Raw genomic sequence first — 26,134 nt, forward strand, 5'->3', positions numbered from 1 at the left:
ATGGTGACATAGTGCTGCATGGGGACATAGTGCTGCATGGGGACATAGTGCTGCATGGGGACATAGGGCTGCATGGGGACATAGTGCTGCATGGGGACATAGTGCTGCATGGGGACATAGGGCTGCATGGGGACATAGTGCTGCATGGGGACATAGTGCTGCATGGGGACATAGTGCTGCATGGGGACATAGTGCTGCATGGGGACATAGGGCTGCATGGGGACATAGTGCTGCATGGGGACATAGTGCTGCATGGGGACATAGTGCTGCATGGGGACATAGTGCTGCATGGGGACATAGTGCTGCATGGGGACATAGTGCTGCATGGGGACATAGTGCTGCATGGTGACATAGTGCTGCATGGGGACATAGGGCTGCATGGGGACATAGTGCTGCATGGGGACATAGTGCTGCATGGGGACATAGTGCTGCATGGGGACATAGGGCTGCATGGGGACATAGTGCTGCATGGGGACATAGTGCTGCATGGGGACATAGGGCTGCATGGGGACATAGTGCTGCATGGGGACATAGTGCTGCATGGGGACATAGTGCTGCATGGGGACATAGTGCTGCATGGGGACATAGGGCTGCATGGTGACATAGTGCTGCATGGGGACATAGTGCTGCATGGGGACATAGTGCTGCATGGGGACATAGGGCTGCATGGGGACATAGTGCTGCATGGGGACATAGGGCTGCATGGGGACATAGTGCTGCATGGGGACATAGGGCTGCATGGGGACATAGTGCTGCATGGGGACATAGTGCTGCATGGGGACATAGGGCTGCATGGGGACATAGTGCTGCATGGGGACATAGTGCTGCATGGGGACATAGTGCTGCATGGGGACATAGGGCTGCATGGGGACATAGTGCTGCATGGGGACATAGGGCTGCATGGGGACATAGTGCTGCATGGGGACATAGTGCTGCATGGGGACATAGTGCTGCATGGGGACATAGGGCTGCATGGGGACATAGGGCTGCATGGGGACATAGTGCTGCATGGGGACATAGGGCTGCATGGGGACATAGGGCTGCATGGGGACATAGGGCTGCATGGGGACATAGTGCTGCATGGGGACATAGGGCTGCATGGGGACATAGTGCTGCATGGGGACATAGGGCTGCATGGGGACATAGTGCTGCATGGGGACATAGTGCTGCATGGGGACATAGGGCTGCATGGGGACATAGGGCTGCATGGGGATATACTGTAGGGCTGCATGGTGACATAGGGCTGCATGGGGCGCAGGCACTTCTACTAGGCTACAGACTGCTGGGTTTGAATGCGGAAGGCAGACACTGTCTGATCGATGACAAGCCACAGTGGGCATATAGTTGCATATACTGTAATTCAATGCCTGTAGTGTACACTTTCAATGCAACACCAAGCTGTCAACCAGCGACAGACATGGTTAAGTACAGACAAAGTATGAATGGAGAAGTGTTATTTGATGAAGCGGCACTTCGTGTGCAGTGAGAGCGAGCTCTAATAAAGTAGCCATCTGCTTCTCATAGCACCACTGAGAGGAGTCAAGACACTCCTTGGACCTTCCCCTTCCTATAACCAGCAGAGAGGTTGCTAATGAGGACATTTATCACCTCACTCACATCATTCCTGGTTGATGTTAACAGTTCACTCTCAGTGGGATCTAATTTAGAGCGGGTTATGAATAGGCAGCAGCATTAATAGGCACCATGGGAGACAGCTGTAATCCCCTGTGTAAATTGGGGAGGGGGGGGGGGCTGAGGTTATAAACGTGACTCTTCCACCATGATCCAAAAGCTTGAATTATACTGTGTGCAAAACTGTACTACTACTCTCACAGAAAATAGCAGATCTACGTGGCTCACATTGTGTCACAGCGCAACGTGTTGTGAGCTTGTAGGTCTGGTATTTTCAGCGTGCGACACAGCGCAAACCCCCTTCAAAATCAGCCATAGCCTAAGAGGCGTCAGCCACTATATGCCTCTGTCCCGTAAAATGCAGAGAAATAATGAGAGCAATTTTACATGTCAATCGTGTCTAAATTCCAATCCTCCCAGTTACCGCGACGAATCCCGTGAAGCCTGTAATTGGATGCTTTATTTGCTCATTATGTCGAAGAGTGGGCACAGAACCAGAAATTTCATTGCATGGTACAACTGAGCTAAAACGTTTGGCCAGCAGCATTTCATGCATTATCTGTGAAACGAATTAGTGTGCTGTAAAATGCAGTGTCAGCCTCATACCGTCTCTCTGCAACGATAATTCTGAAGCCAACACTGACGTTTTACTGACTGTAAAAATGACATTGTGTTAATCTGTCCTTCCCATCCAGCTGTGTCCCTGGCTCTGGCCTTGAATGGAGTCTTCACAAACACTATCAAGTTGATTGTTGGCAGGTACAGTATGCACAGGGTAATTGAAGGCAACACACACGGTTTGCGCTGGCTCTTCTGTGGTGCAGGGGAATCAAATCCCCCAAAGATCCAATTACAACCGAAAAAAGTTGATCTCTAAGCTCTACACTGATTAATTGAAAAAAGGTTGACATTTTGGGCCCCAAGGACCTTTCTCTCTCTTTCTCTTCTGAGAGGTCCTTGCGACCAAAACATCAACCTTTTGCAATAAATCAGTGCAGAGGTGATTATAGTGTGCAGGCAGAGTCAAATTGTACAGCCTAAGAAAATATATTTTAACCGCTTTAAAAAAATCTGAAAGGAATTTCTGACGTGTAGTTAGTATAGGAAAACACCATCTCATGTTTTATTCATGAATATGAACAGAAGGGAACAATTTGTGTCAAACATAATTTAAGTAATTTTTTTGTTTGTTTTGTATCTCTCAGGCCCAGGCCAGACTATTTCCAGCGTTGCTTCCCAGATGGACAGGTGAACGCTAAGATGCTTTGCACGGGAGAGCCAGATCTTGTGGCTGAGGGACGCAAGAGCTTCCCAAGCAGCCACTCCTCCTGTGAGTAACAGTCACTCCATTCAAACTGCCAGCAGTGAGAACACATTGCCACACATTGAGACACACATCAGAGCTGACACATTAACGGCATATGGGCTGTTTGCTGTGTGTGTGTGTGTGTGTGTGTGTGTGTGTGTGTGTGTGTGTGTGTGTGTGTGTGTGTGTGTGTGTTTCAGAACATCTCACCAAACAACTGATCCATCTTGAGTCTTGCAGCATGTTGAATAATTCAACATGCTGGTTTTGCTTCTGTCCAACAGCTACTTGCTTGGTGGTACTATGTGGAGGTGTATATACTGTGGAGAGAGATCGGTCAGTGACCTCCAGGAATATATACTCACCCTAGTGAAGAAAAGATACAGCTGACATTACCTACAATAGTGCATTGAACATCACTGTTTATAGTATATTGTATTGGACAACAAAAAAGGAAGGATATAGGCATTTCCATCTGTTACAATTATATTCTTATAATACTGTTCCCCTTTCATTCAATATTGACATTGTGTTATCAACATTACACATACACTGTATTGAATAGATTAGAAGATGATGTGGAATTAATCAGAGAGAGTATACACATGATGACAATGATCACAGTTAAAAAGTAAAAATCACACCCGTGTGAATTGAGGGGGGATCATCATCGTACATCATCATACATCATCTCATTCCGGCCAATCAGAATTTGCGTCCTCACCTTCGTCTTCAATGTTTGAAAAAGGCAGGTTACAACACTTTTTGTTTTGTTTTTCTTCTTTCTAATTATTTGATTGGCCCAAAAGTTTATTGTCATGATTTGTCACAATCCGAGTTGGCTTTGTCCACAGCGTAAACGTCTTTAAATAAATACTTTTTGAAAAGTCTATGAGGAAAATGAACGGGGAATTATTTTACGGGTCTGGAAAGGGGGCGGGACTGCGACACTCTATAGAGCTGACAGGCTGACAGCTCTGACAGGCTGTCAAGCTGACAGGCTGCTGAGATGACCTGTCCATTCCTTAACATTTTGCAGTTGAGGTCGTTTTTGCTCTTCTTCGAGTATGGAAACTCGGAACAGAAGAGTCTGTGAAGAGTTGACACCTTCCAGGATCCCTGGGCCATTGTCAAAGCTTTTGCTATACATCAGGGGTGCCCACACTTTTTTGACTTGAGAGCTACTTTCAAAATGACCAGCTGAACAAGATCTACCCAACGGAGAAATGTATTATACTATCGCTGAAAATAGTTTAAATATGTACTTGAGGGGTCTTTGGAATAGCGGAGGTGGCGTTACATATGAGACAAATGTGCTTGGAATGGGAAATAGAAGGGGAGAAATGGAATAGGTTAGGTTTTTAGTATTTAATTTGTAATTCTACCACAGACACCAACACTCATCAATCAAGTCACCTTCATTCATTCGTTTTATATTTAAATTCAATATTATAGGGGCATGTCATGTGATCTGTGATCTACTGGTAGATCGCAATCTACCTTTTGGGCACCCCTGCTATACATGGATTGTGAATGATGGCATGGAATACAGTTCTGTTGTTCTTGGAAGATTTCTGATGCCAACTCTGCGACTCTGAAAAGAAAACAACATCACTCTCACACTGCAAATGGGTGTCTGAACACTTCATATGGGTTGACCGGACATCTTTTCTGACCCTACGAGTGTGCTGTTTGTGCAACAAGCTTCTAAATGTTCTTTCCTGGCTTGATCTCCTTACACCTCTCCTTCTTCCCTGTCTTTGTTTTCTTGGAAAAATAACATGATGGGAACTATGCACACAAAGAATCACCCTGTTTTTTGAGGGGTGCTATGCCCAACTGAACTGCAAATGTCTATGTCTGTAGTGTGTTCTTACGGCCGGCAGGTCCCTGTGGAAAATGCTGCTGCAAATGTTATATTGATTGATTGGAAATTTGATTCAGTTTGTACTTTGTAGAATGGGTACAATGGGTTCAAACGAAAGTACAGTACAGGTCAATTATAAAACTGCCTAGTATATTGTGTTCTGACGGGCAGGCGGAAAAAAGGATAAAAAAAAGCAAGCTCCAGTACAAATCCATACGGCCACCATTGACAATTTAACAAACATTTCTAAATTGCATTATGCTTTAAGTACAGTAGCATGTGGTCAAATTAGTTTTTGTTTTTTTTTCACAAATGTGATGAGGTCAGCATATTTGGGCACATTTGGGGCTGAATTTAGCCCAATAAATGTTTTTCTTGCAAAACTAATGCTTAATTGGAAATGGATTCAGAATCCTGAAAACCCCCACATGCTACTTAAAGCATAATGACATTTAGAAAATGTTGCCTTATATAGGTTGTCAATGGTGGACATGTGGATTTGGCTGTGGTGACCCTGAAGGTTGCCGGCTCAGCGCCGTAGCTAAATCATTAGAGCATGTCCTGGGCTACGTACATCCATGCAAAATGTGTGCTTTTAGACAAATTTGTGTAAAATATCCCTATGCTCCTCAACTAAGATGGCTTGAGAAGGGATGTGTTTGTGGAGTAGTTGTGCGAAAGGGCGCGCGCACACACACACACACACACACACACACACGTCTCACACACACACACACACACACACACACACACACACGACAAGCCAGCTCTAATGGCCTCATGTTGTTGTGTAGTTAGTCTGCCTGTGATTGAGAGAGCTGTTGATTGATTGTGTAACAGAGAGGTCCTCTGTTTCTTATTTTGCACATGTACAGGTATTTAGTAGCTTGGACAGCGTATTTTGCACAGTCATTATTGTTGAATGCGCTGTTATTCAACCAAATACTGTAGTTCCACCTGGGGAGAGAAAGAGAAATGTTTGGGGTGTGCTAATCACGATGGGCAGGTGCAATGTGGGTGATGGGTGCAATATGTTTGAGAGAAGTGCAATAATGTGGAGTTCCGAATTGCAGCCAGTGCGGTCTAAAAGTGTCTATACACATTTCGGCCATTTAAAAATAGCCAATCTACAAGCTCACAATGCGTCACGATGTGACGCATTGTGAGCTTGTAGATCTGCTACCAAGAGATTTTTATACATTTGAAAACTTGAAATGGAACATTGTGCATAATGAGTACTTTGTACTTTTGGTACTTTAAGTACATTTTGATGCCAATACTTTTGTACTTTTACTCAAGTATACATTTTGAATTCCGAACTTTTACTTGTAACAGAGTATTTCTATATTGCTGTATTGATACTTTTACTTAAGTAAAACATGTGAGTACCTTTCCCACCACTGTGTTTTACAGTGGGGACAGGGAGCACCCATATGCCATCATGTCCAGCAAACAAGATCCAATTTCCTGTCTGTGTGACCTTCCAGTGAATATGACAGACAGAATGGAGGCAGACGGAAGACTTGGGGGGCCCTATTTTGGGGGCAGGTGGATTGGCATGAGCCGTGGCATAGTGGCATAGTTCTTCTTACCTGCTACCGTATGTGGTATGTCTGTCTAGTAAGGACTACGATTTGCACAAGCCACTGCCCACCTGCTTGGACCATGCAGATCTACCGGCATTAGCTACAGTAGTCACAAGATTGTCCAGCGGCCGAAATGAGTTTTCTTCGACGGGTGGCTGGCATCTCCCTTAGAGATACTGTAGGGTCAGAAGTCACACGAGAGAGACTCGGAGTAGAACCGCTGCTCCTTCGCCTGGAAAGGAGCCAGCTTAGGTGGTTCGGGCATCTGGTTAGGATGCCTCTCGGGCGTCTCCCTAGGGAGGTCCTCCTCGACGCACGTCCCACTGGGAGGAGACCCCGGGGCAGACCAAGGCGCAGTTGGAGGAATCATATCGACTCACTGGCCGATGTTTTGATCCACCTGCATCACATCCTCTGATAAGAATATATTCAGCCTAATCAAACCATACTATGGTATGAAAATTTGAAAATACCAAATATTGTCTGTGTCATCATATCTCATCTGTGCACCGTCCCACTAACTGCGCCGCATATAAGTTTCCCTAAAATAGTGCCCTCTTATTTGTTTATTAATTTTTTTACTTATTATTTACTTAGTATGTGATGTGATAAGATATACAGTATGACACTGACTGTTTCTTAGGTAGCCAAAGGCAGACAGACAAACATTTTATCTGAGGCCTGACATCAGTCTTTTTGCACCAAGATATATTGCATTCCAAAGCTCAGCGGATTCGATTTTCTGAGATTAGATTTTTTATTTCTCCCTGTAGGTAAGTGCGTGAGTAACAGAAATTGGATAAGACAAGAATGTAGAAAGTGAAAAACAAACCCACCCATACACAGTGTACCTGTAACCAGACAGCAATAAACCAAGCAAAATAAAGTAAAGCACATACCAATAAGCTTCAGCTTAATAATTGCCTACTTGTTATTCTTAACACACCGAACATTAATCTAAACCTCGTCTCTGAGCAGCCATTACAAATTATTGCTAAATAGATTTTCTTTTTAAACCATAAACCCTTGACTGCTGTTTTTTTGGCCAGACTACAGAGTGTTTACAGTCAATACTAGAAAGTAGGATCGCCGCCAGGCCGGAATTGCGTACCCAGTTAAGGGTCTGCAGTATTTGTGCAAATTTCACCTCCCTTTTACGCTGTATTTGTGTTAACTCTTTGTCTGCCGAAGGTAGTTAAACCCTGCCAGGGCATATTCACTATAGGTAGTTTCATTTCCGCTTTACCGGCATGGAGACCGCCATTGTAAAGATCGGCTAATAACATCATTAGCTCACCCTGTTTACCTTTCTGATGTGACACAATCACAAATCACATCCAATCCTCGGATGGATACCAAAATTAAATTAACAGCGCTATTGTGAAGACCCTTGCGCAGCGCGAGGTAATTAACCCCAGCTGCAAACGATCCGGTCTTTGATTGTGTCATTATAATATATATATAAATCATTTTGGGCCAAATAACAATTCTGGGCGTTTGGGGGGGGGGGGGGGGGGGGGGGTTGTGTCAGCTATCAGGAGGAGGCAACAGCTAGGGGGTGCAGGCCAACAGAGTTTTGGAACGGATATTATGGACTACAGTTTTATTAAGGAAAGATTGGCATGTCAATGCCGCAACACGTGTTCGGGTGTCAATAAAATCAACTGCGTCGGACATCTCCCGCAGCCCGCTGTAAAAAAAAAGGGGGGAAAAGCGAACGGATTTCACATCATTTCAGACCAAGACAAGTTGTGTTGAGCGTCTTTTCCCTGCGATCCCATTGATGTCACAACATTTATAGGTGGGTCTGGTTTGGAGTAGCCTAATATAAAACACTGTCCGATTTTGTTTTGAGCGAATATTAATACCTCGCGCTATTGTAACAGCCAGGTGCATCGTACATGCATTGTACATGCATTGTACATGCATTGTACATGCATTGTACATGCATTGCTCAGGTGCATTGCTCAGATCAGGCCGTCAGATGAAATATACGACGAGAGAGAAAGAGAGAGAGAGAGAGAGAGAGAGAGAGAGAGAGAGAGAGAGAGAGAGAGATTAGGCTAAACGTGTAGCCTCGTTGTAACAGGTTTCAACGTTGTATTGATGTCTGTCAGATAGAGAGAGAGAGAGAGAGAGAGAGCTTTACAGACAGCCACAGGACGGACAGAACAGTTTTTATCTTTTGACTGACTATAAGAAAAAGTCCTTCTGCACACCTACAATGGACGTGCGTCGGATAACTGGAACTGAGAAGTAGAGGAAAATAAATCCTGCACACTGTCTTTATTGAGCAACGTTTGGGTCATCAGACCTTCATCAGGCATGATGCCCTGATGATGCCTGATGTCTGACGACCCAAACGGTCTTTCCATATATTATTAAACAAATTCCAAGTTAACTGATGATAGATTTAATATATGATGAATTGAAAGATTCAACTTCCAGTCGTCCACACCACGCAGCAAATGCGCGCCTCCCCTGTCCCCAAGCCATGAGTTAACATTATTGCTTGATTGATTGATTTAAGTTTGTATTAACAGTTTGCAGAATTACAGTACATTTGCACAACTCAATACAAAAACTGTTAACTGTTACTCTGTGAGTGGACGACACCATGACGCATTACACTTTACAAGAGGGTCCACCGTTTTCAATTCATCATATCATTTTGTACACTATGCACTTCTATAAAGCCAAAAACAGGAAATCATCATAAAGGAGGTAAAAAGGGGGAAAAGGGGTGGGTGGGGGTGGGTGGAGTCAAGGGATTTACATGTCTGAATGACAGTTGGTAGGGCGTTCCACATTTTTGTGGCATAGGAGTGAAATTAATTTAGTTGGACCCTCTTGTAAACAAGTGTAAACTAGACTTTATTGGGTCGTCCACTCGCAGTTAACAGTCTTTGTATTGAGTTGTGCTTGAAATGTAGTGTAATTCTGCAAAATGTTAATAAATATTTAAATCAATCAATGAATCAATCCTTGTTTGTGCCGAATCTGGGTTGCACATGGTTTGTTGAACTCCCTCTGGTGTTGTTGTGTCTGTTTATTATGATACACTTTTCATTTCTTTTCTTTTTTTAACCGCGGTAATGAACCCGATGCGTTACATACCGGCAGTATGGCGATATTGCGGTTATAGCACCCAGCCCTAGGTGACGGAGAGGTTGCCTAGCAACCAGACAAATGTTAAAAGTAGATTTTCATACAGGGGTCAAGGGGTCGCTTCGGAAAAAAGTTAAATGGAGGAAATGTTCAGGAAAACATAGATGATCTCACATAATGTGCGAGTCAGAGCTAACGTTACTCAATGATCATTTGCCGTCGGATTGATATCACAGCAATCAACTATATTTGAATAACAAAATGTAGGCTATTGGACAATATCTAGCTGCTTGTCAGAAAGTGTGAGAGAGAAAAATTAGGTGCCTTTTCAATTTTAGCATCGTATAGGCCTACTCTTATACATATAGCATTTGTCATTCAGATTATGTTACAATAACGTTAGGGTAGGCTACAGACTACAATAGGTTACAGCCAGGTTCAACCAAGTTGTGGTTCTAACTGGAGTCGATCCCGTTCTGCCCAGTTCAGACAATGCTCGTGGGACAAATGGTGGAGGAAGTGTAGCGCCCAGGATTACATTAGATAATTGAAAAAATGGGTTGCAAAATCGTGGAGAAAAAAAAACGTCACTCGATCTCATCGTATTAGCCACATTTCCTTTCTTCATCTCTAAGTAGCGTATGATTACTGTAAAATTTCCCCGGCACGCACGCACGCAGGCAGAAGCACACGCGCACACACACGTGCGCGCGCGGGCGCGCACGCACACGCACACACACACACACACACACACACACACACACACAGCCATTATTTGTTTACCTTCTGTTTTAATTTGTTCTCTCTACTGTTATTGTCCTCTTGCTCTGTATGCACTTTTGATTAAATGTAATTATTATTTCATTAGGATGTTATTATTATTTATTTGTTGTGACGTGAGATGAGCCAATGCAGTAATCTATACTCATACTGTAGGTATAGCCTCAAATCATAAAGCACATTGTCCTGTTGCGACAATTTGCTTACCCATTTTGCTTGCCCATTTCATATTCAGTTCATGCAGTAACTTGTGGCTCCACTGTAGGATTAATGAATATCTTCTGTGAAAGAAGGATTCTCACCCTTGATTGTTTTCTTTTACGTCTATCAGATAATAACTAGAAGAAAACATGAGGAGCCATGATGACAATGGTTTTCAGTGGAAACACTTTGATTTATATAACCCACAAACAACCTAACTGAAATACATGGCAAGAGGGGTGCTGCTTACTGCATTTACCCTAGTGTTGATTTTGACAGCACAATTTTATTTTAGTTTAGTCAGTCTTTGGAATGAAACTTAATTTAGTTTTAGTCATATTTTAGTCATCTGGAAACGACTAAATCTACTGTTGATTTAGTCAACTAAAATGTATTTTGTCAGTGCCTTGATGGCGTCGTGTTGGCTGATTTTACACTTGGTTGCATGCTGAAAATAGCTGAACCAAACATAAAATGACTTATCTTTTAGTTCTACTGGATCTCTTCTCCACTAGTCCCTCCCTAACATTTAGTTCTACTGGATCTCTTCTCCACTAGTCCCTCCCTAACATTTAGTTCTACTGGATCTCTTCTCCACTAGTCCCTCCCTAACATTTAGTTCTACTGGATCTCTTCTCCACTAGTCCCTCCCTAACATTTAGTTCTACTGGATCTCTTCTCCACTAGTCCCTCCCTAACATTTTGAACAATATGATTGTATGCCAATATGATTGACATAGCCCATATATGAGGTGCATGACGTGTCATTAGAAAAACCAGTGTCAGCAGCAATATTATCCATTCTTTGTCTTTCTTTCTGGTGTTATACAGTATGATTGGGATAGATATTGTGGTATATTGTAGTCAAACTGAGATAGTATCGTAGTGTTTATAGTTTATGCTGATTTGCAACACCCGTCCCTGGGCTTTTGTTAAAAACAGAAAGAAAATAGATCAAAAACAGTGAAGTGAAAATGAGTACAGTCAGAACACAAGCTAAAAAGAACAACAACAAAAAACAGCTGAGCCCAATATAATACAACACAAACACACTAACTTAGCAAAAGCTATTCCAGAGATTTATACTGCAGGTCGTCAAAACAACTCCTAGTTTACCGCTGCAGAAAGAGCAGCAGGGCTTAATACTATTGGTGATCTATTTGAAAATGGGGCTTTTATAACTTACTCAGATCTAAAAGAGGAAATATTTACAAATGAGACACTGTCTGGGCAGTACTCTTGATACTGTTGAAAATTCACTAGCTGAATAATCTAAAATTACCACATGAAGCTCATACTGCATCTGTTTTTTACAACATGTCAAAAGAACTGCTGGGAGGTACATGTGACAGTCTACTGCTGGGAGGTACATGTGACAGTCTACTGCTGGGAGGTACATGTAACAGTCTACTGCTGGGAGGTACATGTGACAGTCTACTGCTGGGAGGTACATGTAACAGTCTACTGCTGGGAGGTACATGTGACAGTCTACTGCTGGGAGGTACATGTGACAGTCTCAAATAGATTTGGCAGAATGATTTGGGGGTTGACATTGAAAATGAGCATTGGAGAACAATTATAGCAAATGTAGGAAGTGGAATTAGAGAAGCAAGAGGGAAATGTATTCAGTATAAGATTATTCATAGATATTATTTGACACTGACTAGATTACTTACCGTAAAATGGGAATCACGGATAATAACACATGTTGGAAATGCAAAGAAGAAATTGGCACATATATGTATATGATTTGGGACTGTCGCATAGTATACCCTTTCTGGTGTAGAGTACTGGAATTCCTTGAGAAATGGGTGGGATTGACGTTGCCCAGGGATCCGCGGCTCTGTCTATTAGGGGACAGAACTGCTGTCGCTGGCATATCAAAAAATTATTTCACTATTATAAAGGTTGGACTTGTTACAGCTGCCAGAATACTGTTGCGTCATTGGAAGGTCCCCAGAACAATCCTGTACGATTTTTAAAAACAAATACAAATTTGAATTATATTTAAAAAACAACTAAGCTATGACGACTAAAACTAAGACTAAATATATTGACAATTTTGTCAACAAATAAAAACTAGACTAAAATGTTAAAGGAAGGGACTAGTGGACAATAAGTAAAAGACACAAGTCATTTTACACTTGGTTGCATGCTGAAAATACTGTAGCAGATCTACAAGCTCTGAGACACGTTGTGAGCTTGTAGACCAACTATTTTCAGCAAGTGTAAAATCAGCCATTACGACGGCATCAAGGCGACAAAATACATTTTAGTCGACTAAACCGACTAAAACTAGACTAACACTAAAACATTCCGGGTGACTAAAACTAAATGAAAGGTGACTATGACTCAAACTAAAATATACATTTTCTGCCAAAAACATCCATTCCATTGTTCTTTTCTCTCCCCTCTCTCCTCGCTGCACTTTCTGCAGGGCTGCACGCACGCACGCATACACGCACACGCACACGCACACGCACACGCACACGCACACACACACACACACACACACACACACACACACACACACACACACACACACACACACACACACACACACACACACACACACACACACACACACACACACACACACACACCTCAGCATCCTTAGTATTCCTGGCCTGTTTTGGGGTGGAGTGACAAACGGCCAGCTGATGGGTGCCGTTTGGCGCGCCACAGCGGCAGCAAACTGATGGCCTTGTGTCTGCACTACCTTGGCCAGCTCTGTCACACACAGCATTTAATTCATTCACTACCTTCGCCAGCTCTGTCACACACAGCATTTCATTAATTCCATATTTCACAGTGGTCACATTTCTTACTTAAGTAAAAGTACCAATACTGCACTATATAGAAATACTAGTAAAAGTTCCAAAATGTGCCCGAGTAAAAGTGCATTGGCATCAAATGTACTGTAATAAATGTAGGGGAGTAAAAGTATAATATTTGGATCCGAGATCTAGTGGAGTGGAGTAAAAATAGTAGTACAAACACTTCAAAATTGTACTTGAGTGCATGTACTTAGTTACTTTCCAAGACTGATATTAGAGCTCTTACTCATGCTACCATCAACTAAGAGCTGAAACGCACATTTCAGTTACCACTGAAAACGCCTCTATTCCGGTCCAAAGCTTTTGATACAGTGGCATTGATGATCCATTTTCTGTGGTATTGCCTTGGCATATCTGTGGCATGGTTGTGAATCAAATGTTATTTGCCCACCTGTACTTGGCTACATATTCTTAATCGTGTACCCCAGCGTTCTGCCTAATGTCTGCTATTATTTTCTATATTCACATCAGTTGTTTTGGGTCTGATGTATATGGAAATCACAATTCACAATAATATAGCTTACATAAATAACCATGTTTAAACTAAAGTGGATCTTTGTTTCTCTCATGAATGAGAGACAGGCATGTCTGGACAGGATGCATGGACAGCAACAGGGGTCCCTGTATGCTAAATAGATCAGTTGCTGATAGCAGCTGCAGGTAGGACACCTACTGTGCTCCCTGGTGACCATACCTTATTTGGACATGCATGGACCACTTTAGACTTCAGGGGGGTTTGGGAACCACCTTTTGCCATTTCCCTTTGATCTCTTTGTTCTGACCTGTATAAGACTCCACTGAAATGTCTGTAACTGTGTGTTAGGCCCACAAGCCGTGAGGCTGGCTGGGTGCATGCATGGGGCTCCAGCCCCTGCATGGCTGCGATGCTGTTTTTGTACACTGAGCTCTGATAATAAAATGGACTTGGAAACTTTCATTGGCCTGTCCGTCGTCAGTTCTCTTTCTTCTCTTAAGTCGGTAGGAAATATACTTCAGGTCAAAATGTGGATCGCACCAACCTTCCTTATACAGTGATATAATGAGCTGGTTCCTCCATTGCAGAAGCGTGTTGCCAAATCGCAGGCTGGGTTAATATTATGCAGACTTAATTCACAACTTTCACAACTAAATCCAGATTTATAAATACTGCAAAAATGTTGAAGATAGCATGCTGGAACTTTGGAATGGTTTCCTTTGAACTGGTAGCCTAGCCCTAATTGACTGCATTTGAACCTTTTTTGCACAACGAACTGTAGAGCCTTGTATTCTTCACGCTGTCCTTTCGTAAGAAGTTATTGGTGCTTAAATCGTACCACCATACATTTGCACTTTTGCAAAGACTTATTTATCACTGACATCTAAGTCTCCATAAAATGCTGTCTAAGTTGAGCCTTTGCATACAACTGTAGGAGGTCGAGGCTAGGGCAAGTACTACGGAAAGAAGGCTTTTATTGTGCTTTGCAAGCAGAACAACAGCCCTGTTTCAACTATAGATCAACAGCCTAAGGGGCTTGGACCGTGCAAACTAGACTATAGCAGTCCTGCTCCTTTTGAGGAGGGATGCAGAGAAGCTATTCTCTGGAGGAATGTGAAGAAGAAGACAACGGAGATAGATCCTCCAAGACTGACCCTGTCCTGTCCCAACAGCTGGCACTCAGTGCAGATGTTGTGGTGCAGATGTTGTGGAGAGGGTTAGCAGCTACTAGTATACCTCGGACTACCATCTGACCCTCAACAACACGCACGCACTCACGCATGCATGCACGCACGCATGCACACACGCACGCACGCACGCACGCAGAGTGTGTTAGAGGGCATTGATGTTGTTTCTTTTTAGAATCTTTCTAAAATGGTTATTTATATTTTCGAATTTAGCTCTTGCTATTGCACATTTTACTGTGGTGTTTATCTAAATGATTTACTATTATGCATTTATCCTCTGTACTGTACTGACCCGAGCATTAATTTCCCTTGTGGACAATAAAGGACATCTAATCTAATCTGACACAGACACAGACTTTACCACCAAGCACTCTTGGTAGCAACTTGTGACTGGATAAATTATTGTCACAGTACCACAGTACCATGATATACTGCAGTACTGCAGTGCAGTACTGTGAAACATATAGTCAAACTAAATGTAATGCCTTGTTATTGTCAGTTCAGATCATTTCTGGGGTTCACACAGCACTGAAACGTTTGGGAACCCTTGGTGTAGGACATTGGTTTTCAACCAGTGGTCCTATTTAAAAAAAAAATCCAATGATTTTGCACCCCATTTCTTTCACCCAGTGCCAATTATGTAATCCTGGGCACTACACTCCCTCTGCCAACCTGGGGGGGCAGTGGACTGACCTCATGCTTCTATGCATGAGGAGTCCAAGCTGCTTGTTTTCACCTGACAGGGGAGTTTCCCCGGGCGAATGTAGCGTGTGGTAGGAACATGTTATTCCAACCAGTTCCTTTCCCTTCCATCAGGTGCCCTGGCTGGCCAGGGGGAGGTAGTTTAGAGACCAGGATTACTGCATGTTTTGTGTGAGGGTACCTACCCTAGGGGACATGGGGAGAACATGCAAACTCCACACAGAAAGGCCCTTTTGCCAACCCCGCCTTGGGTATGTGAAAATGTTTTTATAATCAAAAGAATTTATTTTTTTTCGTTTTTTTTTTTTCGTTTCACACTAAACCCAAGCGGTTTAGGTTCTAAACACTTAGAGTACGGTACTATGCATACCCTATACCTGGCAGGTGAAAACAAGCCACCAGATTAGTATTTGAATGCCTGATCTGCATGTGGACAGGCAACGCGGTCCACCCCCCACCACCCCCTTGCCCCGGGCCAGGACAAAAGAGGTGTTAAGGTGCATTCAGACTTGGATGGTTAGAGCGGTGCGATTACATACAAAGTCAATGCAAAGACGAGAATTGCGCGAACGGTTGCGGCGCGACCTGGCGCGGTACAAACGGGACGGACCGAGGCGAATATATATTCCATAGAGTAATGATATATTCAGGTCTAATTCCTCATGGGGGCTCGAGCCCCGCTGCCCCCCACGGAGTCTACGCCACTGGTATGGGCACTGATGGCGCGGAGGAGAGAACACGTCCCCAGCGCCCACAGTGTCCCCAGCAGGAATCTAACCCAGGACCTTCTAGCTGTGAGGTCCCCAGCTAAATGATGGAGAGTTGGTAACCAAATGGCCCCTTATAGATCTTTAACCAAATGGACCCATATAGGGCTCGATTTGGTTTCATTTTACGCTCTCAAGAGTTAGATTATTGTTAAAAATCTGCATTACTTAATTTACAAGAAGTCTACACATTTAGAGAGAATGTAAAAGAGTTGTTATTTCTCCTCGGTACCAACATCAATACAGCAATACAGCACAATAAAATAAATATGCTTTAGTTTTGGTTCTGAGAGGCTAAATGTCATCAAATGCAAATGGTGGTGCGTGGCTAAAATGCTGAATAATTAATGGATCCCGATATGAAAAGGGTTAAAAACCACTGTTGTAGGGCATAGCAGTGGGCGTGCTTTTCTGGTCCCACTAAAAAATCTGCCGTTCATTTTTCCCATAGAGATTTACACAAATATTCATAATTTCATATCCATTATTTTAAGGCTATAATCAAGCCATGATATACTACATTTAATAAATACCCTTTGTTTAGCAATTCCAGTTCTTTCTTTTTCAGAGAATCAAAGGTTTTATGTTCACGATTCGCCAGGATCCTGCATGGCTTGATTCTAGCCTAGGCTTAAAATAATGGATATGAATCATTTTGTAAATATCTTATCTATGGGGGAAATTAATGGCCAATTTTTCAGTGGACCCAGAAAACCACACCCACTGATATAAATAGCAGTAGGCGTGGTTTTCTGGGTCCACTGAAACATTGGCCATTCATTTTAGTGTAGGGCACTATGGGTATATTATGCCCTATAGTGAACGGGTGAGGAGGGCTCTTTCCATGGTTCTAAACCAGTGGTCCGGGGACCACCACTGGTCCTCGAGGGGGTTGCAGGTGGTCCCTATACTAAATGGATAGTTGGTAACTAAATTCTTTCACTTTTGTAAAATGAAACCGAATGTAAAATGAAACTTTACGGGTCCATTTGGTTCCATTTTACGCTCTCAAGAGTTAAATCATTGTTAATCAATCTGCATTATTTAATTTATAAGAAGTCTAGAATGGAAATGTGGACAAAATCCTATCCAACAATAACACAATTCTTTCATTTTGGGTCAGCAAGTCTATCGATCTCAACAAATGGTGGTGCGTGGCTCAAATGCTGAATAAATAATGGACCTTGATATGAAAAGGGTTGAAAACCACTATTCTAAACCACACGAGATCTGTCCATGGTGCTGAGACGTACAGTGGACACTTGAGCTCTGTCCATGGTCCTGAAACACATGCACTGTGAGCTGTCCATAGTACCGAGTAGTGCTGCAGATGTGAGCTCTGTCCATGGTCCTGAAACACATGCACTGTGAGCTGTCCATAGTACCGAGTAGTGCTGCAGATGTGAGCTCTGTCCATGGTCTTGAAACACATGCACTGTGAGCTGTCCATATAGACCGATTCCGTAGCGGGTCTCATGGTCGCAGCCTACGTATTTCCTGTAGGCGGACTCGACGTAGCTGCGGGGGTAAAACCCTCACCAGGCGCACCTCTTCCACTACAGTGAACGGCAGAGTGACTGATGTTAGTTTGCCTCAAACTTTACTCCTTTACCTGCTAACATTACAAAGATGCCCAGAACATCGAGATGAACCTGTGTAGTTTATGGCTGCTCCAACAGTAGTGGCAACATAAAAAATAAAAAAACTGAATGTCAAAATATCCACCGTTGTGGCTGAGACCAGAGCCATTGAGTAATGGTTGAGACAAAGCAGTGAAAGATACATAACGCAAGTCTTACCCAATACCAAATATTTCTGTTTTATTAACACAAGGCTGCTGTACTTTATACCTCATACTTTAAATGCTTAGTATGAGGTATAAAATACAGCAGCCTTGTGTTCATAAAACAGAAAGATTGGGTATTGGGTAAGACTGAAATTATGTATCTTTCAGGACCCTTCACTGCTTTGTCTCAACCATTACTAAATGGCTCTGGTCTCAGCCACCACGGTGGATATTTTGACATTCCGTTTTTTTTATTTATTTATGTTGCCACTACTGTTGGAGCAGCCATAAACTACACAGGTTCATCTCGATGTTCTGGGCATCTTTGTAATGTTAGTGTTAGTAAAAAAGCAGGTAAAGTAGTAAAGTTTGAGGCAAACTAACATCAGTCACTCTGCCGTTCACTGTAGTGGAAGAGGTGCGCCTGGTGAGGGTTTTACTCCCGCAGCTATGTCGAGTCCGCCTACAGGAAATACGTAGGCTGCGACCATGAGACCCGCTACGGAATCGGTCTATTACCAAGCAGTGCTGGAGATGTGAGCTCTGTCCATGGTACTGAACCACATGCACTGTGAGCTAGAGCGAACCGAACACCCGGTTCGGGCCCAAAATATTGACTTGTCCCTCGGGCAGGATCCAATCCAAATTGCCGTGGGTCTCGTCGGATCGTCTGAAATGCAATTACCCGAAATAACCGTGAGGATCCGAGCTTTATAATATAAAGTTTAATATATTATATTAAACTCTTCAACTTTAAAATAGAAAAATATTGTCTGTTGAACCGAGTCAACGAGTGCTGGGTCTCGTCATGCACCTCGACATGAGCGAGAGCGCTCTCTCTCTCTTGCTTGCGCACACACACACACACACACACACACACACACACACACACACACACACACACACACACACACACACACACACACACACACACACACACACACACACACACACACACACACACACACACACACACACACACACACACCGCTGGCTATATTAATGCAATCATGGCGACCCCCTTGAGCGAGCAAGCAAAGCAACGAGCATGTGGGACTAACGTTGCGTCACCAGGCTTTCCACCTCCGAGGAAAAATGTGGGACAGTTTTGTTGTGATTGTCAACAGCTCTGGTAAGAATGTCGGTGCGCTAAAATGCACTAGCCTATGCAAGTTTGCAAAACACATAATTTCACAGCCAGGAGCCTCGTGGTAAATCTACATTATATTGTCAGACATATATAGCTGAAAATGTGTTTTCCGCCGGAAACTCACCGTCGAGGCCCATTAAGGCACTCAACATCCCTATCATTTCCATTCTAGGATGGGTCCATTTGCAGCTAGAGCTTCTATTGATATAGAAAGAGAAAGGAACAATAAAAATACCTTGTTATGGTCAACGAGGTGCACCTGTTCCAATTAAGATTTTCCTTTTGTGCAGTACATCTATGAGAAACTAGCCGGCTCTAGCACAAGATCAGTGTTGATTTCGTCGACAGAAACTATGCCGAAAAGTGTTTGTCGACTACCTTTTTTCACTGGCGAAAACTGAATTAAAAACTAAGCCATGATGACTAAAACTATGACTAAATATACTGACAATTTCGTCAACAAATAAAAAACTGGACTAAAATGTTAGGGAGGGACTAGTGGACAATAGATCCAGCAGAACTAAAAGACAAGACATCTTGTTTGGTTGCGCTCTGTGTTGCTCTCTGAAATTAGCCGATCTACAAGCACCCTACAGAAGAGACTATAGGAGAAAAGAGTAGATAAGAGTAAATAAAGGTTTATAAAACAACGCGTCGCAGTGCGACACGTTGTGAGCTTGTAGATCGGCTCTTTTCAGCATGCAACCAAAGGTAAAAGCTATCAAGGCCTGCAGAAATGCATTTTTGTCGACAAAAACCAACTGTAGATTTAGTAGACTAAAATTGCATGATATTTAGTCGACTAAAACTAGACTAACATTAAAACATTTCAGATGACTAAAATAGGACTGAAACTAAATGAAGTTTAATTCCAAAGACTGACAAAAAACTAAAATTTGCTGCCTCTGTGGCCTTGTGGTTAGAGTGTCCGCCCTGAGACTGGGAGGTCGGGGTTCGATCCTCGGCCGGGTCATACCAAATACTCCAAAAATGGGACCCAGTGCCTCCCTGCTTGACACTCAGCATCAAGGGTTGGATTGGGGGTAAGTCCCTGCGACATACTAGCGTCATGTCCAGGGGGTGACGGGTGTACTTGTACATCAAGCTGCCTCACGCTACAGAAACAGGAGATAGTCTCCTGCCCTATGGGCCTCATGGCTCGGCAAGGCTACTTACTTACTTAGTTTATTGTAAGTCCTTGAAGTCATTGACATTATTGTTTCAATATGCGTCTACAGTACCTTTGCGTCAGCAATCTTTGCATCATTCCACTATGTTTGTATTGTCTACTACATGTACTGTAGCTCTGTTTACTCAGAACTCAGAAGCACTTTATTGCCAGTAAGGAATGTAGGATATATAACACAGGAATTGGTTCTGGCTAAGATACAACATGAAACATATGACAGTAACAATTTACAAGATAAACAACAATGAATCATGCAGACAATAAATCTTGAGCATATACAGTATAACAGGTGGGAATTGACCGATACCGCCTCTGAAAGATGGCAGTTTAGCAAAGAGGTATATGGCTGCTGGGCTGGGCGGGTTCTATTGCAATCTCGTCAGCTCTCTTCATCACCCCAGCATTGTAGAGGTACTGTAAATGATTGCTAGTAGCTGACACGCAAAGATCATTACATCCATGTTTCACCCTGAGTAACGGACCGGTGTCAGATTAAATATGATGGCTGAGCCTAAGGTTTTCACAGGGAGTGGGGGTGGGCGATGTATATAACAACTGTGTGACCACTGTTAGTAAGCAACTAGTCTCGCGTTACCAGACTGTTGCATCCGCGATTTCCAAACGCTTCATCATACACTCTGGGCCAACGGAAGATGCGTAAGCGGAAGTGGAGCCTGCTCACCACTTCTGTTTCGTCTTTACAGTTGCGCACATTTATCCTAATATAAATAGAAAACATCTAAGCATATATAGCTTGTTGCTTAGCAGAAAAGGAAATAAAAAAATAAGTCCTAAAGATATTTTAAAATATATTTTTGTGAACGGAAATGGCAGCTTCCTTACTCAGCTCATGGGGTCTATAGTCCCAGACTCTTTATAGCATTCGGAGATTGTGGAATAGTTGTCTGACTACACGAGACTAGTAAGCAACTAGTAGGCGATTAAGGGCATCGAGACCAAAACCGGAACTACACGACAATAACTGAAGCAAGAGACACATTGTGCCTGTACGTGCAAAACTTAACAATATACCGATAGCACAGTTCAACACCACAGCAACCACTGCTGGAAAATGGAAAAACGCATCAGTCTACAAAGACCTTTAACCTATGAAAACAAACAGATGCATATGTGAGCGAAAAAATAAACAAAAGACACTACAGCCACCAGCACAACCGGAAAGCTTTGCCTATTTTGTCCATAGAGAAAAACAAAAGTTTGAATAAATCTCCATTAAAATACCTTAATCTTAACACTGCAGAGTTAAGTATTCGAATCCACCATGGTGCATCCCACTTGCCAAGCATCTAAAAATGAACGGGGGTAGTGAGTAATGGGAGCTTATACTACAGTCTAGTCACGACATTCGGCTGATGGGCGTTTATATTGCAGTGTAGATATGGCATTATGCTGATACAGTAATACCCGTATAATTTTTCTGTGACCTGATAAGTGGTCTTTAAAATGAAGCCTCTCAAAATAGGGCCCAGGGGTGATGAAGGGGTTCCACAGAAGAAGAAAATGATGAACGGTGTCATATGTCACTATAATTTCACTGGCTAGAAGTTTAAGCCCAATGAGAGAATGTATGAGAATGACTGAGTATTCAGATCATATAGTACAAAGAACAAAGATACTGTTGGTGCGTTCAAAGCAAAGACGCAAAGACAAATGGGAGCATGATTTGGAGCAGCCAACATGCATCGTTATGTCGCTGGATTCCATTGACAATGAATGGTCGACTGTGTCGTTGCGTCTGCCTGTGTGAACGCAACATGTGGCACATTTTCAAATGGCATAATACAACTCTCTCTCCCACTCTCTCTCTCTCTCTCTCTCTGCTATCATGTCTCTTTCCCATGCAGTTGCATTCTCTGGCCTTGGATTCACCTCCTTCTACCTGGCAGGAAAGCTGCAGTGCTTTACAGAGCAGGGTCGTGGGCGTAGTTGGCGTCTTTGTGCCATGGTGCTGCCCCTCTACAGTGCCATGATGATCGCTTTGTCCCGCACGTGTGACTACAAACACCACTGGCAAGGTTTGTTCCACAACTCACTTCATCAGAACAGGAGAGATGGATCTAGATTTGAGTGTCATTGTTATTTCGACAACTCAATGAAAAAGAATCTTTCAGTGCCCACTTAACATAGTTAAGATTTAAATCTGCTTCAGGAGGTTGGCTGTTCAAAAGGTGGTTCAAACTTACGATTTACGATAAAATGTCTGAAACAAAATACATATACGTATGAAAATTCCCAGTCTTTCTGGGCAGATCATCCACTTGATCTCAGCAAAACGTTGGTGGCCCACTGGCCGCTGGTGTTAAAGTGAAAAATGCTGCTAATAATGCTGATTTAATGAAAGCTGCCGTGGACGACAGTGAGGTGGCATTATCAGCTATCGGGGCTTGAAGGCAGAGAATGATTCCAACCATCTGTTTCTCACATCTCATCAGAAGAGACAACATGACATGACATGACCAGGGGTCATCAACATGTCTGTACACACAGACAAATGTGTCCGTGGCAAAAACTTGGTCTTGCCTGTGGCACATTCTATATTTTATACACCATTGTAATGTTCCTATTTTGATCATAACTCCCACTTACTGAATGTCAAGTCTCCACGTTTTGTTGACACTTAATTACTACGACACTATGGCATATTAGGAGTTGTTTATTTGCAAAGACCCCAGGCCCATAACTCTGAGAATGTGCCCATTTGCTTCCATTTGTACACTCTCAGAGTTACAGACCAGTAATGGTCAATTCAGGGCTAGCCCTTTATGTGTTTCTGGTAATGTTATTGTCCATATATTATGTACGTCCCTGGTAAACTGCTGTAATGTAATGCTCTACTGATTATGCTTAGAATAGCTTATGGGACAGAGTAGAAAGAAAGCCTCTCTAAATGACCAGTACTCCACTGTCACACAAGAATTCGTCACATAACTATTCCCAGACACAAAATCAACTCTTTGCCTGTGTAAAGTGCTTGAGCCCACAAGCTCTTTGCTCAAATTGGGATACTTTGCTAATATTGACCAGCATGCTTTCAGCAGCTGGTAAAAACCCTTCTGCAAACGCCTGTACAGTAAGTAAGCTGCAGCAGTTTGGCCCATTAAACTCAAGTGGACCCCTATAGCCTGTCTACTGAGCCATGCTTGACGGATACTAATACAATAATTCCTCTTAAGCCATTTAGACCTGAGGAATGCACCTTATAGCTTTTAACCACTTTTAACCATTATTGTCTCCACCAGGCCGAAGGCATGTGGGGAGAGTATGTTTTGCACTCCGTCCGTCCGTCCGTGTGTCCGTCCGTCCGTCCGTCCGTCCGTGTGTGTGTCGGTCCGTCCGTCCGTCCGTCCGTCCGTGTGTCCGTGAGCAGCTAATCTCGGCCACCGTTAACCCGGTCGATGCCAAATTTTGCACACACACTCCCTGGATGCCAACGATGAACCTCTGCCCCAAACTTTCCAGAACGGCCTGTTATAGCGCCACCAGGAGGCCGCTTTGTGCAAAACAAGTTTTTGCACAGTACACCTACAGATTTTGTCCAAACATCACGCAAATTGGTACACAGTCCCTCTAGAGCCATTCAACGAAACCGGTCTTTCAGATTTCTCACACTCCATCCTGATTGGTTAAGATTGGCTTCCAAAGTTCACAGGAGTGCTCAGTTTCAAACAAAATGCTGCAAATCATGAACACATCGCGTGATTTCCGTGAAATTGTGCACCCACATTCCCACTAGGCCGAGGACGAAATGCCACATGAACAATTTCAACTCAGACTCAAGGTGGCGCTATAACTGGCCGAAAAGTGTTTTTACCTCTAACTGCACGGATCTGTGGATAACTTTGTATGCCAACTCCCTAGAGGCCAAGGAAAAACCTTTGCCTGGAATTTTTCACATCTGCTCTTTATAGCGCCACCAGGAGGCCGACATATGTAAAACACATTTTCTATTATTACTCCTTCAGATTTTATCCAAATTTCACGCAAATCGGTATACACTATCTCCATAGCCATGTGATCAACACGGAGCGGCACCATTTCCCATCTTCCATCCTGATTGGCTAAGATTGGCTTCCAAAGCTCATACGATTCGTCCATTTCGAAAAAAGGCCACAAATCACAAACACAGTGTGCAATTTCCGTTAAATTATACACGCACATTTTCACTAGGCCGAGGACGACATGCCACAATTTTTTCCTCAAAATCAGCCTCACGGTGGCGCTATAACAGGCCAATTCCTGTTTTTAGCTATAACTGCATCGATCTGTATACAACTTATGTATGCACACATGGAAAAACATTGTACCTGCATCCCTCCAACACGAACCTCCGGCCCAAATCTTCCTCAACAGCCTGTTATAGCGCCACCATGAGGCCACAACCTGACCTGCCCTGGTGGAGACCTGTGCCGATTGGCACTTTGTCTAGTCTACTCTAGATCTGCTATTTTTGAATAATCGTGAAAATGTGTGCAAATCTTTGATTATATAATATTCTTCCACAGTGAATGTTTTAACTCAAATCTTTGCTTCTGGGCGGTCTCTGGAACAACATATTTTCAGATGGGGGTCGGTGGCCAATTACCGGTACATATCATTTTTGGGGTCCTTGACACTGAAGGCTGAATTTGTGATGTAGACTAGAGAATACATCGTTGCATTCTTGGTGTGTGCAAACCTTTACCTATTTTACTATGGGGTCCATGACATGAAATAGTTTGAGAACCACTGACATAGAAGCATAAGGTTTTTCAGAAAACTGTCATGAATTACAAGACTAAAGAATCTGTAGAATCTGGTCTCTGGTCTAAATGCATTAACACGTACTCCTCATGGGGTGAGGAGGTGGAGGCATGTTGGTGCAGTGGTGCTCCAGTCACTATGGATGATGCCGCCATAATATACAGCTCCAGGTTACGGGCTATTAACTTAAGTTGACATAAGTCAATGAAGAATTCATAAGTCGCAAAAGTAAACCATTGCTGTCGGGAGGAAACCACCCAACTAAATTTTTTAGGTTTTTGATTTTTTTTTAGGGGTGCCAGCCCCTCCTATGTCCAGCTTTAAGGGTTTGTGGAAACACAAACATTGTCCTAACACAAACATTGAATTCCATTGACAATGAATGGCCAGTATTGAGTGTTTGTGTAAACGCAAACATTGAAGACAAAAGTGAGGACGCAAATTGTGATTGGCCGGAATGAGATGATGTATGATGACGTATGATGATAAGAGCACCCCTCACGTCACACAGGTGTGACGTTTTGCATTAATCAGTGTTATTGAACACCCTTTACTTCTATTGAACCAATGAAAAGTAGTAAAAAGTGCTTTGGAGAAAACCTCTTAACTCCATTGGACCCTCAAACTGTCTGCTAAAGGAGCTAACTATACACCTCTCCCCCTCTCATGCAAGTAATTGGCAATATTATATAAAGTATACCAATACATTTTTTTTTTCTTATTTTTTTTTCCTTTTTTTTTACCAACTCTAGTAGGGCAGTATTGCTTTGTTTTAAAACATAAGGTTTTCCCAACAGCAA

At 43.0% G+C, this 26,134-nt stretch overlaps 2 protein-coding genes across 2 annotated transcripts in view; both read left to right on the plus strand.

Annotated features, from left to right (window-relative positions):
• The window catches only part of plpp4 (phospholipid phosphatase 4), a gene marked incomplete at both ends in the record, with an annotated part of 88,957 nt that extends 65,917 nt beyond the window's left edge, over positions 1 to 23,040 (plus strand). Inside the window, 4 exons of the mRNA XM_083774914.1 lie at positions 2,328 to 2,391; positions 2,838 to 2,962; positions 22,439 to 22,609; positions 23,027 to 23,040. Of these exons, the coding sequence (XP_083631040.1) occupies positions 2,328 to 2,391; positions 2,838 to 2,962; positions 22,439 to 22,609; positions 23,027 to 23,040 (374 nt within the window). The remainder of the gene's footprint in view (positions 1 to 2,327; positions 2,392 to 2,837; positions 2,963 to 22,438; positions 22,610 to 23,026) is intronic.
• The window catches only part of vsir (V-set immunoregulatory receptor), a 445,816-nt gene that overhangs the window by 385,484 nt on the left and 34,198 nt on the right, over positions 1 to 26,134 (plus strand). The window lies entirely within an intron of this gene.

This window comes from Protomyctophum parallelum, assembly GCF_964188405.1.
Source record: "Protomyctophum parallelum genome assembly, chromosome: 10".
In the NCBI taxonomy this organism is placed as follows: domain Eukaryota; kingdom Metazoa; phylum Chordata; class Actinopteri; order Myctophiformes; family Myctophidae; genus Protomyctophum; species Protomyctophum parallelum.